This window comes from Capra hircus, chromosome 17, assembly GCF_001704415.2.
Source record: "Capra hircus breed San Clemente chromosome 17, ASM170441v1, whole genome shotgun sequence".
Taxonomy (NCBI): Eukaryota; Metazoa; Chordata; class Mammalia; order Artiodactyla; family Bovidae; genus Capra; species Capra hircus.
Genome location: NC_030824.1, coordinates 7,389,928 through 7,404,949, shown reverse-complemented (window position 1 = coordinate 7,404,949; position 15,022 = coordinate 7,389,928). Strand labels below are relative to the sequence as shown.

General features: G+C 50.7%; 1 protein-coding gene across 2 annotated transcripts in view; it reads left to right on the top strand.

Moving 5' to 3' along the window:
- KCTD10 (potassium channel tetramerization domain containing 10) overlaps positions 1-14,989 on the top strand; it is a 34,949-nt gene extending 19,960 nt beyond the window's left edge. The window contains exons 4-7 of one of the 2 annotated variants that reach the window (XM_018061096.1): positions 2,728-2,814; positions 3,142-3,194; positions 4,466-4,661; positions 12,231-14,989. In XM_018061096.1, the coding sequence (XP_017916585.1) occupies positions 2,728-2,814; positions 3,142-3,194; positions 4,466-4,661; positions 12,231-12,455 (561 nt within the window). In that variant the 3' untranslated portion in view covers positions 12,456-14,989. Of the gene's footprint in view, positions 1-2,724; positions 2,815-3,141; positions 3,195-4,465; positions 4,662-12,230 lie in introns of both variants that reach the window. The other variant, XM_018061095.1, reaches the window with a different exon arrangement.

Genomic DNA, 15,022 nt, shown 5'->3' with positions numbered 1-15,022 from the left:
ACTGAGCTGCTGTGCGAGTTAATGAGTTGACCTCGGGGCTGCTCCCCTCTGGCCAGCTTAACCCCTCAGAGGGGATGCCCAGGCCACCTGACTGCTCTCCAGCATATTTCAGCCCCCATGGTTTCAGGTCCTCTCCTGTGTACATTGCAGCCCTTCAGTACCCAGCTATGGGGTATACAACTTGATCTGTTTTCTGGACTGTTCTGGGGACTTACCCATGAGTCATTGTTGAGAGTCCACCATAATCTCTGCAGACAGATACCCCCTACTCCTCAGCTGGACCTGGGGCAAGACCACTGCAATCAAGTCTAGGGAGAGTATAATCCCTGCAAAACTAGAGTGCCTCTTGATGGGGCCAGCAGCTGTGAAGACGTGGCAGGGGATCAGGAGAGTCCCTGTAGGTTGTCAGAGGCATCAGATCTGTATTTGTGAGGCTCACGTTTGCACCTCTCCCAGCCGCCTGTCCGTGTGGCTCCCCGTGGAGGCAGCCCCCGTCACGCCTGTCTGCCCGAGGAACTGTTAGCTTGCACATGCCGCCTCTCCCGAGAGTCTGTGGACTCACTGTCCATCTAATGGAACGCTGAAGTCTTTACTTGGTTCTTTTGATGTCATGTTTGTGTTTATTGAAGTAATGTAGGTAGAGCATTTGCAAAGGCAAGTTAGTACTGTAGGCAAGATTGATGTCTAAAACACTACCATATGCCCTCTACCCCCTGCCACCCCTGAAGCAGCCTCTTCTGATTCTTACAGCAGTTGTTTTTTCTCATATTTCTCACATTGCTATTTATTGATTTTCCATTTTCAGCATCATCCACTGACATTTCTATAGAAAGTGGAAAGTCAGCTCACGCACCACCCCAAGCCGCTACCAAGCTTGCATGCACGCGTTCCTTCTCTCAGTATCGTTTCTCAAAGTTCTGAGTAAACCGGTACTCAGAGTTCACAGTGAGCCGTGTGAATACTAACAGTTGAGCCATAGAGTATACAGTGATTGTCTCCTTTCTCTTGTAACTTTTCAGTTTGCCAGAATTAGTCGTTGCCTCATTGTTTTTTGTTGGCTTGGTTTTCTCAGCACACAATCTGAATGTAGCCCCAAGTTCTCAGAAACCACAGTCTCCTTTTGGTCTGCTCAGACACATCAGGGAATCTGTTCCTCCTTCGTCTTAGAGACGCGCCCTCTGGTTCCCTTTCGTGGTTTCTGTTAGTCTGAGATTAAACCTCAGGGGACTGGCCTCCTAGCTCTGTCACTGTTTCTGTTCTGTTTTCTCCGACAGTTGTGTCTTTTCAAGGCTTCTGCTGCGTTTTTCATTTCTGCTCTCGTATTTCTGACCCCCAGGAGCCTTTTCTTGTTCTCCACGTGCCCTTGATGTGGCATGCCGGCCCTGTTTCATAGGATGTGATGCCTGCCCTTGCTGTTCCCATCTCGCTATTGGAGTTTCCTTTCTGCTGCCTTCATCGTGCGGCTCCTCTTACTTTTTCTCTTTGTCTTGGTTTCAGTCTCATATTTCAGAGGCTTTCTGAATCTAATCTGATGATCCTTGGTCTGTTGAAATTTAAGCTCTGAAAAAAGCTGTAGGTATTGGTCTTTGTTGTTCCGTGGGCTTCAGTGGTGAATGATAAGGCTGACTTCTTCAGTGGGAACTCTCAGTGTCAGAATCTATAAACGCTTCTTCCAGACAGGTGGTTCTCGTAGAGGAGTCCTCCCTTCTCTAGCCTGGTTGGTATGAGCCTGACTGGCTGCCTTTTGGGATCTGAGCAGAAGGGGTAGGGCTCACTATTGAGTGCGTAGATCATTCACTGAATCCCCCCTTTTCAGAAGAGCAAGTCAGCCTTGTCCTCTCCTGTACAAACTAGTCCAGGAAAGTGGACTTTTCTCCTGCCAGGCTGGGGTAGGACATCCATCTGCGGTCTCACCAGTGCTTCTGCCAACAGGCAGGCAGTCCCAAACTCTTGCTCTCAGCCCGCCAGCCTTTAGAGCTGTTCTGGGAAAATCTCCCAGGCTCTTTCCCATCAGCTGGCTTAGGGTTCAGCTTTCTCCTTCTGCTTGGTTGTCACTCCTCTGAGATCTGCTTTCCAGCCTCGAGTTCGTGACATCTCTTGCCGCTGACCGTGCTTCTGTTCCTTTTCTCCTTATGGGCTTATACCTTTTTATTTCTCTACAGTCATTGCAGTGGAGTTTGTAGGAGTTTTGAGACAATCATATTTCATCTGCCTTGTTTATGGTTTATTTTTGAGTGGCTTCCTGGGCTATGAGAGGACTTCCCTGGTGGCACAGATGCTAAAGCGTCTGCCTACAATTCGGGAGACCCAGGTTTGATCCCTGGGTCAGGAAGATCCCCTGGAGAAGGAAATGGCAACCCACTCCAGTACTATTGCCTGGAAAATCCCATGGACGGAGGATCCTGGTAGGCTACAGTCCATGGGGTTGCAAAGAGTCGGACACGACTGAGCAGCTTCCCTTTCTTTTCACTTTCCCTGGGCTATGAAAGTGTCATCATTGTTAGTATTTACGGAACACCCTGGCATGTAAGACTCCTGGCCAAAGAGCAGGTTCACTGGAGAACTCCACTCTTGATCGTCACTCAGCTTACAAGATCGTCCTCATCTCTTCGCAGCCGTGGCTGCCCCATCTCCTCTCACCAGAACCTGTCTTTGCCTGGCAGGCCAGCTTAAACAATCCAATGCTGGGCAGGCCTCCCAGGCTGAAAGTATGTTTTGTTCCAGCAGAACAAAGATACTTACGAGCCATTCTGCAAAGTTCCCGTCATCACGTCATCCAAGGAAGAACAGAAACTTATAGCGACGTCAAATAAGGTATGTTGGAGGCACCCTTGTGGCATTTCTTTTGCTACTGAAAGTGGTGGGGATTCTTCTGAAAAAGTTTTGAAATATGTGTAAAATTGCTTGCACAAGGTCTGAGATAGGGTCAAGAATGGGAGCCTGCGGCTCACCTTGTGTTGGCCCTGGTATTGAGGTCATGCCGTCTCCCTCTCAGCCCCTCCCCACCCCGCAGGCGACGCTTAACCTGCCTTTTCAGGCTGATGGCAGGGCCCCAGCTCCAAGGGAAGCCAGTGGTTCTCTGCACCTGCGCTCCCAAGTAACTCTCTTCTTTCTGTTTTTTTTCCCTGAAACAACCGACAGCCAGCCGTGAAGTTGCTCTACAACAGAAGTAACAACAAATACTCGTATACCAGGTGAGGTGTTGGCCGGGAAAGACCTCTGTACTCATGCGTGCCAGGCCCGGCTCCCTGCCCCCACACTCCCTTCAGCTGGAAACACACGCTCCCTTTCTGCACCTCCAGAGTGCCCTGCTGGATAGACAGTTATGGAATCTAATTCCCACATACTGTCAAATTCACCCTTTTAAAAATACACAACTCAGTGCTTCTTACTGTGTTCACAGAGCTGTGCACCCATCGCCACTTTCCTCATTGTCTGCCGTTATCATCCCAGAAGGAAACCTGGGATCAGTCACTCCCCGTATCGCTCTACCCTCCTACCCCCCAGCCCCAGGCAACCACTGCTGTGCTTTCTGTTTCTGTGGCTCTGCCTGCACTGGACACTTCTTGTAGATAGAATCGTGCAGTGTGCTATTTTTTGTGTCTGGCTCCTTTCACTCAGCATGGTGTTTTCAGGGTTCATCCATGTTGTAGCATGAATCAGGACTTCATTCCTCTTTATGGCTGAATAATATTCTGCCCTCCAGACAGACCACATTGTTTATCTCTCCACCAGTTATGGTTGGGCGGTTAGGGTTGTTTCCACCTTTTGGCTGTTAGGAATAATGCTGCTGTGGATGTATGTGTACATGCACACATTTCCATTTCTCCTGGGTAGACACTTAGGAGTGGAATTGCTGGGCCACGCAGGGACTGCAGGTTTAATCGTTTGAGGACCTGCCGGACTGTTCTCCACAGTGACTGCTACACCATTTTATGTTCCCACTAGCAGTATATATGGGTGTCTAGAGCGCCGTTTGCCTCTTCGGAACATGTGGCTCCGAATCAAGAATTAAAAGATGTGGGGTTGATGAAGTCAGGCAAGACCAGTAAATGGACCCAGGATAAGCGGTCTGTTAGGGCTGGTCGCTCAGCCTCTCACGGGGCTCCATGGAGCGTGCCTCTATGTCCCCCACCTGCCTGCCCGCGGGGCCCTGTGTTTTCATTTCATCCCTGGCTCTGGCACAGCAGGACAGCCACTCGAGCACAGCCTTGGGGGCCAGAGCTGTCTTTTTGAGACTCAGCTCTGCAATTTATTAGTTTTTGACCTTGGGCAGTTCCCTGATTTCTCTGATCCTTGCTTTCCTTTGAGCGGTAGGGACTATACTGCTGCCTTCTTGGGCTTCTTGTGAGATTGGTAAGAATTGGTGGGGGATAAGGGGCCTGCATGTGGAAACACTGCCCCACCGGTGGTGGCCCTTAACACGTGCTGGTAATCAGTTGCCTTATCACCTGCTCTTTTGTAGCAATTCTGACGACAATATGTTGAAAAACATCGAACTGTTTGATAAGCTGTCTCTGCGCTTTAACGGAAGGGTCCTGTTCATAAAGGACGTCATTGGGGACGAAATCTGCTGCTGGTCCTTCTACGGCCAGGGCCGCAAGATCGCCGAGGTCTGCTGCACCTCCATCGTCTACGCCACTGAGAAGAAACAGACAAAGGTAAGGGCCTGCAGAGGACGGCGCCAGGTGGCTGGGCTGAAATCCATATTCGTCCAACTTCCCTTTCCCTTGAGCCAAGTCCACTTCAAGAGGCAAAGGCTCTAAAGGTGTTTTCTGGACCCACGACTCCTCACTAGTACTCATTATCCCTGGGGTCCTGGAAGGGTCCCATTGTCAGCTTGGAAAAACAGCATGGCATTTCGTTTCTGATGCGGAACAGCAAGGAGAGGCAGTCGCACTGCTGCTGGGGTCCCTTTCTGTGACTGGGATTCACACGGATCCTTGTCCCCACGTGTACCCTGCTGCCCATGTTTTTTCCTCTGCCGTCGGTGATCTGACCCCACCTTGCCGTCCTCCATGAAGCGTGGTTTCCCACCAGCCTGGCCGCATCCGTCTCGCTCATCAGGAGCAGTGCTCCCTCCAAGGGCTTGACCTTGGGCATCTGGCTGTGACCTACTCCTTCCTTGTCATCTGTCCTCCTCCCCACTGACCCGGGCAGCCCTCCGCCCTCACGGGGCTCACTCGGCGCTCCTCCTGAACCCTGGGGGCTTCCTTCCCAGGGCGCAATTCTCTGACTGATCTGGACTCTGCGGACCCATTTTTATGTCATCCTCTGCAAGCCAGTGGGCCTGACCTTTCCGTTGGCCTCTGTCCCTGTGTTGTTCTGCAGAGCTCCATCATGCTGCAGTGTGGTCCATCCGGTCCCCTGTTCACTGAAATTCACTCCCTTTACGTCTCTGCTTGCCTCCCTTCCTTGGGCTAGGTACCCTTTCTCTTTTCTTCCCCCTTCCTTTTTTATTTTTTTTGGAGTATAGTTGATTATACACTGTGGTATTAAATTATTCCTGTGCAGCAAAGTGACTCAGTTACACACATATAGGAAGGAGTAGGTCACAGCCAGATGCCCGAGGTCAAATACCCTGTTTATCACAGGATACTGAATAAAGTTCCCTGTGCTTTACAGTAGGACCTTATTGTGTATCCATCCTATGTATAATAGTTTACATCTGCTTATCCCAAACTCCTGATCCACCTACCCATCTCCCACATGGCAACCGCCAGTCTGTGCTTCAAGTCTGTGATTCTGTTTCTGTTTCATAGATAGGTTCCCTTCTGTCATATTTGAGATTCTACATATAAGTGATATCAGGCTTCCCTGGTAGCTCAGCTGGTAAAGAATTACAATGCAGGAGACTTTGGTTGGATTCCTGGGTTGGGAAGCTCCCTGGAGAAGAGATAGGCTACCCACTTCAGTATTCTTGGGCTTCCCTGGTAGCTCAGACGGTAAAGAATCCACCTGCAATGTGGAAGACCTGGGTTCAGTCCCTGCTTTGGGAAGACCCACTGGAGGGAGGAGGGCATGGTAACCCATCCAGTATTCTTGCCTGGAGAATCGCCATGGACAGAGGTGCCTGGTGGGCTACAGTCCATGGAGTCGCAAAGAGTCAGACACGACCGAGTGACTAATTACAGCCCAGCATAAGTGATCCACTGTATTTGTTTTGCTCTTTCTGCCCTTGCATGCGGAGAAGGCAGTGGCACCCCACTCCAGTACTCTTGCCTGGAAAATCCCATGGACAGAGGAGCCTGGAAGGCTGCAGTCCATGGGGTTGCTATGGGTCGGACATGACTGAGCGACTTCACTTTCACTTTTCACTTTCATGCGTTGGAGAAGGAAATGGCAACCCACTCCAGTGTTCTTGCCAGGAGAATCCCAGGGACGGGGGAGCCTGGTGGGCTGCCACCTATGGGGTCGCACAGAGTCGGACACGGCTGAAGTGACTTAGCAGCCTTTGCATAATATGATAATCTTTAATTGCCTCTTGGTCAGTTGCTAAGTTGGGTCCGGCTCTTGGAACCCCATGAATTGTAGCACACCGGGCTTCCCTGTCTTTCACTATCTGCTGGAGTTTGCTTACACTCCTGTCCATTGAGTCAGAGATGCCATCCAGCCATGTCATCCTCTGTCTCCCTCTTCTCCTCCTATACTCAGTCTTGCCCAGCATCAAGGTCTTCTTCAGTGAGTCACTTCTTTGTGTCAGGGGGCCAAAGTATTGGAGCTTCTGCTTCAGCATCAGTCCTTCCAATGAATATTCAGGGTTGATTTTCTTTAGGATTGACTGATTTGATCTTGCTGTCCAAGGGACTCTCAAGAATCTTCTCCAGCACCACAGTTCGAAAGCATCGATTCTTCAGCACTCAGCCTTCTTTCTGGTTCCACTCTCACATCCATACATGACTATTGGAAAAACCATAGCTTTGACTGTATGAACCTTTGTTGGCAAAGTGATGTCTCTGCTTTTTAATATGCTGTCTTGGTTTGTCGTAGCATTTCTTCCAAGGAGCAAGTGTCTTAATTTCATGGCAGCAGTCACCATCTGCAGTGATTTTGGAGCCCAAAAAGATAAAATCTGTCACTGTTTCCACTTTTTCTCCATCTATTTGCCATGAAGTAATGGAAGCAGATGTTATGTTTTTTGAATGTTGAGTTTTAAGCCAGCTTTTTCACTCTCCTGTTTCACCTTCACCAAGAAGCTCTTCAGTTTCTCTTCACTTTCTGCCCTAAGAGAGGTATCATTTGCATATCTGAGGTTGGTGATATTCCTCTAAGCAGTCTTGTCCAGCTTGTGTTTCATGAAGCCTGGCATTTCACATGATATACTCTATAAGCTAAATAAGCAAGGTGACAGTGTACAGCCTTGACGTACTCCTTTCCTAATTTTGAACCTGTCCATTGTTCTAACTATTGTTTCTTGACCTGCATACAGGTTTCTCAGGAGACAGGTAAGGTGTTCTGGTATTCCCATCTCTTTAAGAATGTTCCAGTTTGTTGTGATCCGCATAGTCAGTGAACAAGAAGTAGATTTTTTTTTTTTCCTAATTCCGTTGCTTTTTCTAAGATCCAGCAGATGTTGGCAATTTGATCTCTGATTTCTGTGCCTTTTCTAAATTTAGCTTGTGCGTTTGGAAACTCTTGGTTCACGTACTACTGAAGCCTAGCTTGAAGGGTTTTGAGCATTACCTACTAGCATGTGAGATGAGTGCAGTTATGCGGTAATTTGAACATTCTTTAGCATTGCCTTTCTTTGGGATTGGAATGAAAACTGACCTTCTAAAGTCCTTTGGCCTCTGCTGAGCTTTCCAAATCTGCTGGCCTATTGAGTGCAGCATGTTAACAGCATCATCTTTTAGAATTTGAAATAGGTTAGCTGGAATTCCATCACCTCTACTAGCTTTGTTCATGGCAATGCTTCCTAAGACCCACTTGACATCACACTCCAGAATGTCTGACTGGGTGAGTAACCATCGTGGTTATCTGGATCATTAAGACCTTTTCTGATACAGTTCTGTGTATTCTTGCCACCTCTTCTTAATGTCTTCTGCTTCTGTTAGATCCTTACCATTTCTGTCCTTTATTGAGCCCATCTTTGCTTGAAATGTTCCCTTGGTATCTCAGATTTTCTTGAAGAGATCTCTAGTCTTTTTCATTGTATTGTTTTCTTCTATTTCTTTGCATTCTTCACTAAATAAGACTTTCTTATCTCTCCTTGCTGTTCTCTGGAACTCTACATTCAGTTGGATATGTCTTTACTCTTCTCCTTTGCCTTTTGCTTCTCTTCTCAGCTATTTGTAAGGCCTCTTTAGACAACCGCTTTGCCTTCTTGCATTTGTTTTTCTTGGGGATGGTTTTGATCACCACGTTCAAAGTTACGAACCTCCATCCATAGTGCTTCAGGCACTGTGTCTAACAAATCTAATCCCTTGCATCTATTAGTTACCTCTAATGTATAATGATAAGGGATTTGATTTAGGTCATATATGAATGGCCTAGTGGTTTTCCCTGCTTTCTTCAATTTAAGTCTAAATTTGGCAATAAGGAGCTCAAGATCTGAGCCACAGTCTTGTTTTTGCTGATTGTATAGAGTGTCTCCGTCTTTGGTTGCAAAAACTGTAATATCAGTCTAAATTCAGTATTTACCATCTGGTGATGTCCATGTGTAGAGTCGTCTCTTGTGTTGTTGGAGGAGGGTGTTTGCTATGACCAGTGTGTTCTCTTGACAAAACTCTGTTAGCCTTTATCCTGCTTCATTTTGTACTCCCAAGGCCAGACTTGGCTGTTACTCCAGGTATCTTTTGACTTCCTACTTTTGCATTCTAGTCCCCTATGATGAGGACATCTTTTTTTGGTGTTAGTTCTAGAAGGTCTTGTAGGTCTTCGTAGAACTGCTCAGTTTCCGCTTCTTTGGCATTAGCGATTGGGGCGTAGTCTTGGATTGTGGTGATGTTGAATGGTTTGCCTTGGAAACGAACAGAGATCATTCTGTTTTTGAGATTGCACTCAAGGACTGCAGCACATTGATGGACACTTGGCAGCCAGCGAAGGTTTACAGGCTCAACAAAGACCAGTGGTGAGACAGCCAGGTGGCCAGGCATGTTGTCTGACTGTGGAGCAGCTGAAGGACGTGTCCCTGCTAGTCAGGGCCTGACGAAATGTCAGGCACTGGAGAAGGAAATGGCAAACCACTTCAGTATGCTTGCCTCGAGAACTCCATGAACACAGTGAAGAGGCGTTTTTCTATAGCCTTTTTAAATTCCTTCAGTACTTTTAATCTCTTTTTGAAGCAGGTGTCTGTTAGACAGAAGGGTCTGCTTCATTGTCGGTCTTTCAGGGGAATAACCAGGACTGGTTCCTCCACCCTTTCATCTTGTTCACGCTTCTCCCGCTCTGTGAGTTTAGGAGGAACAGTTGTCTTCTGTGGTCTTGGAGAGCTGTTCGTGTGGGGTCATCCTGTGTAGCCTGTGTGGGTTTGATGGATTAGGTGCAGGGCTGTTTTTAGTATGGATGCTGGTCGCCTTTTCCCTGGCACGTGCTAGTGGTTCGCCGCTTGACAGGTGGTATGCAGGTGCGGCGGCTGGTGCCCTGTCCTGGGGTTCTCAGTGGCAGCAGGCGGCCCAGGCACCCCTGCACCATGTGATGGGGGCAGAGGCATCGGGCAGCCATGCCTGGAGTCTGGGCGGGCAGCAGAGGGGGCCCCCCAACCACTCCCGGGGTCGGGGAGGGAGCTTCTGGCCTGTGACCAACCCCTGGAGCCCGTGCAGGCAGTGTCCTGCCCTCTGCGAGTGTGCACAGGGAAGAAGGCTGCAATCTGGGTCCCGCCCCTCCCCACGTGCACCCTGCTAAGGTCGCTGGTCTCTAGGGTGGCCTAGATTTCCACTGGGAACACTCTAGCCACGGTTGCACTGGATTCCAGCCCCCTGCCCCCCACCGTCTGTCCCTACGTGGCCATCCCCCAACCGCCCTCTGGTTCTGATCTCCGAAGCCCAGGTGCCAGTGCCCGGCCCAAGCCCACTGGCCGTCTATGCTGCCTTCCATCCTCTGGCCGCCGTGTTCTCCTCCCAGGCTCGCCTGTGCCGGCAGATCTCCCGGGGTGGGGGGCTTCCCAGGGTGCAGGAGCGTTTCCTCTTTCACAGCTCCCTCCCAGGGGCACAGGTCCCATCCTGATTTGTTTCTTGCTTTTTTTTTTCTTTTTTCATACCCAGTCTGTGGAGACTTCCTCGCCCTTTGAGCAGTCTGGGCTCTTTTGCCAGCATTCAGTAGACAATCTGCAAGAATCATTGCACGTGTCCGTTTTTGATATTTTTGATGAATTTGTGGGAGGAGGTGAGCGTCAGTCGCATCCTACTCCTCCGCCATCTTGATTGCTTCCCTGTTTTGTTTTTAACCATATCATACACTGTCCTCTCCTTTTCAACCTAAGAGAAGTCTGATGACCAGGGACGCATGCAGTAGGTCACTCCCTGTCACCTTCACGCAAGTCTGTGGTCCCCTGTTCAGGTCGTCATCTGCACTGCAGCCCGAGAAGCCCACAGCTCTGTGTGCTCCTGGAGCAGCCTCAAAAGGCAGAACGCAAATGAGAAAATCAGACCACCAAGTAAAAACCAGAAATTAAAAACTTTTCAATTCTGAAAAGATTTTATTCATTTATGTAGAACATATCCTAAAAGATACATATTGCTTTAAGGTAGCCAGGAAGGGAGGAGCACTGAGGTTCTTTTTTTCCCTCCGGAGATAGTTGGGGGGGACCAGAATTGTTCACTTGGCGTGTCTCTGGTGGCTAAGACTAAAGGATCCGCCTGCAATGCAGGAGACCCGGGTTCAATCCCTGCGTCTGGAAGATCTCCTGGAGAAGGGAATGGCAGCCCACTCCAGTATTCTTGTCTGTGGAATCCCGTGGACAGAGGAGCTCCAGTGCATGGAGTCACAGAGAGTCAGACACACGAGGACTAACGCCTTCTCCAGCACTGGGGAGGCACGTGGTTCTTTTCTCCTGTGAACTTGTCCTCAGGGCTGTGAGTTCCACCAGTAACTGGACTCCCCATCGTGTCCTGGTCTTAGCTGTAGCTCTTGGAATCTTTCGTTGTCTGCTTAGACTCTGGCTGTGGTGTGTGGGCTCTGCAGTGGGTGGGTGCCATAGTGCAGCTCTTGGGCCTAGGTGCTTTGCGGCATGTGGGATCTTAGTTCCCAGGCCAGCGATCGAACCTGAGTCCTCTGCATTGCAAGGCAATTTCTTAACTACTGGAATACCGGGAAAGTGCTCCTAGTTTGGTTTTTTTTTTTCTGTATGTGGATTGAATCTGCCCTTGAATATTCAAAGTCTAGGCATCATATTGATTAAACTTTAAAATAGTTACTTTATGTTTTGGAGTTTAAGGGGCAGGAAAGGCCCTGAGAGACCTCACGGTCAGATCTCATGTATAGATTCTTGGATGGGCTCTGGAGTGAGCCTGAGCTCTTGTTTGGTCAGCTGGTTCGTGGTGGAGCCAGGATGGTGGCCAGGACCCCTTTCCCGGCTTCCTTCCCTCTGCATTCTGTCCTGTCAGGCTCCTGTCTCCAGGGGGGTGGTGTTGGGATGGCCACCCCTTCAGAGGGACTGTTTCCTCCTCCTCCTTTGAGCCCGAATCTCCAGAAGCTGAGCTTTGGCGCCAACACTTGGGTTCTGTTGCCCCAAGTCACTGTACAGATGTCCCGCTTGGGTTTCTGCGTCATTGCCATCCTCCTTGGTGCAGCATCTCAGGTGCTTTGCCAATTCTCACTGATTCATTCTATTGCCTGAGACAGGTGCCTGGGACCTGCCTCTTATTCCTGGCGCCTGACCCCGAAGGGCGGTGAACAGACACGTGCTTTACTGAGCGGGGAGGGATTGTAATCGTCCGTTTCATGAGGACCCCCTGCTGCTGGCCTGTTTGGACGGAACGCTCCCTTAAGGTGTGGAATGACAGGCGTGCAAGGGTGCAGCCCTATTTGGGAGTGATGCCAGTGTCCAAGGAAAGGGGCAGAGAGACGCATTGCACTGTGTCCGTCTTGTCGCTTGTGACTCCAGAGCCGTGTGCAGGCATTGCCCGTTGAAAACGATAACCGCCTGGGACGTGATCATGACCGTCCTACAGATTGTTGGGGGCCTGCTGGGGCCAGACGGCGCCGCTCTCAAGTCCTCGGCAGCAGCAGAGGTGGGCGGTGGGGGAGCTGGGCGATGCTAATTTTCCGCCTTGTGCTTTGTGGGGCCGCAGGTGGAGTTCCCTGAAGCCCGGATCTACGAGGAGACCCTGAACATTTTGCTGTACGAGGCCCAGGATGGCCGGGGACCTGACAACGCGCTCCTGGAGGCCACAGGTGGGGCAGCCGGGCGCTCCCACCACCTGGACGAGGATGAGGAGCGGGAGCGGGAGCGGATCGAGCGCGTGCGGCGGATCCACATCAAGCGCCCGGACGACCGGGCCCACCTCCACCAGTGAGCGGGTGGGGGCCCCCACCAACCCCACCCGCCCACCTGCCCCCCCTGCTGTGCACCGAGCACTCCCCCAAGCTCCCAGACGCCTGCCACTTGCCCCAGTGTCCGGACAGACTTCCCTACAAACCAAACGATTTTGGTATTTCTCGGCAAGGTGAATTGATGTCTTTAGGCCCAGGTGAACGCACTCCAGCTGGTAAACAAGCCAGGTCCACGGTCTCTGTTTCTCAGAGAATCCGAGCAGCGCTGGAGCCGGGCTTTCCCTGCTTCTGGAGGAGGGGGTGGGTGAACAGGTGGGGTGTGCGTGTGAGAAACGCCTCTGCAGTATTTATTTTGGTGGCTGTTGACTGCCTCTCTGATCTTCTCGGGGGCCTTCCCTCCAGGGTTCAGTCTGCCAGCTGGGAGCAGGCCCCTGTGGTCGGTGGCCACCAGCGGTCCCCATGTCTGCCCACCCTGCAGCCCAGCGCCCTGGCCCCGCTCCTGTGCGCTCGGCCTGGCACAGGCTCCAGGGCTTTGAGAGCCGCCCATCCGGCCATGAGTGCCGCTCCGAGCTTGTGGGTGGAGACCCACCGCTCCTGGCAGTGGGAGGTATGCCCTGGAGGTTCATGCCTCTCTGCTGCGGTTCCCAGCGTGACCCTGGCTGCCCAGCTCTGCCGAAGGGCAGGCCTGTCGCTCCTTCAGCCAGTCTGCGGTCTGGCTGCGAGCAATGCCCCTGCCGCCCACCCCCTGCCCCCCTTGGGGACCCACTCCATTCCAGGCCTGCCGTCTGGCCTGCCCACACAGACTGCTGCCTGGTGGGCTCCATTCCTTCCTCCCCCGCCTTCTCCCCTGTTAAGCGGGGCTTGCTGCCCCAAGTGGATGCCCTCCCCTTTGCTTAGAAGAAAGGAAGCCTGGCCCCAGACTCTGTCCTGGCGTCCAGGCAGGACCAGTGCTCACTGCAGTGGCCTCAGGATGGCTGTCACCCGGAGATGCCCTCCGGGTCTCTGCCTCGGAGTCTTCCACAGTGTGATGTGGCCGTCAGCGAGCAGACCCAGAGGTGGTGCAGGTTTCTGGGGTCCGGTCGGTGTCTGTGTTCATGATTGTTTAAGGGACGTGCGTGACTGGATGAGGATGTGTGCCTGGGGGGCCTGGGGGGCCCGCGCTGGAGCCCTGCTGCCCGCACGGCGCTCGTGGGGGGCGGATGTTCTCGGTGACCTACCTCCCCGCCTCACCACGCCCGTGCCGGCCCAGAGCAAGTTGTGACGAATGTGGCTGGCTGAGACTAGGCTGGTAGAGTAGTTCCAGGAAGGTGAAGGTGTGTGTATGGTCTGGATGGGTTTTGTTGGCTATTCAAGTGACTGTTTTATACCAAAGGTATTAATAAGGGCAGCCTTTGACAGTGTATTCCCCAAAAAATGAGTTTATATTTTGAAATGGTTTTTACTGCTTAGACTTTGTACATCCGGCCCTATTTGGGACAGTTGTATGCCTTTATTTTGTATCCAGCAGCAAAGCCTACAGTAAAACTTGGAAACAATCATGATCGAACCTAAAAATCACGTACAGGGGTAGATGCTTTTTAAACTGTTGCGCGGGCAACTTTCGTATACAGGCCGCCTGGATTTTATTAAGTGCTGAGGACGGGAGGGAGGGGGCTTAATTAAATATGGTTTGTAAATATTTTCTACTGTGGAAGTTTTAAACACCAACCCTGCTGTTGGGGTCGTCCTTTTCTAGAACGGTAAAGTGAATGTCAGTTCTGATGTTTTCTGTAGGAATGGAAAAGCCATCATGTAAGTTCTCTCTTGTTTTTAAGTGTTCATGTGAAGAGTGAGCTTGTGGATCAGTCTGAGCTGTCGGGGCTTCTGCTCCTTATGACTTGATGTTTCTGGCCATCTCTGTTTTCACTTCTCCTCCAACTTTGCACTTGGAGTCTGGAGTCTTTGCTTCCCTGGGATATGAACAAGTTCATGAAAGCATTCCACAGTGAGTGATACTGTTAGCTGCCTGTAGCCGTGAGCTGATGATGACGAAGCATTGGCTGGTCCAGGGCTCTGTTATCAGACATATTCTTCAAGGAACTGATCTCTTACGTGAGCACGAAGGGTCAACAAAAGTCAATACCTGTATTTATTAAGAACCATCCAAGCAAATTACTGGCCCTAAGATTTGTTACAGAGTGTAGTTTTTATTACACTGTAATAACTTACAGTGGGAAAAACCAACACGGCTTTGGGTCCCTCATAATCAGGTTTTTTTCCAAATAAGTCATTGATTGCGGTGACTGGGGGGCCTCTGCCCATGACAATTCCTGGGCAGGCCTGACAGCTGCCCCCTTGCAGTGATTTAGCGGGGTGGTCGCCGTGCAGGTACCCCAGCCCTCCGTCTGGAATGTGTGCTCCCTACTACCAGAGTCACCGTAACACGTGTGTGTCACTGACCTTTCTGTCCTTGTGCCACGGGAAAAAGTACATTCTGAGCTTCAGAAGCAGTCACTGTATGTTGTACCAGCCTCTGTGGATGTATGTAAAATAAAAGTTATATACGCTTCTACTTAAACTTTTTTTGTGTGGATCTTTTCAGAAATGCCCA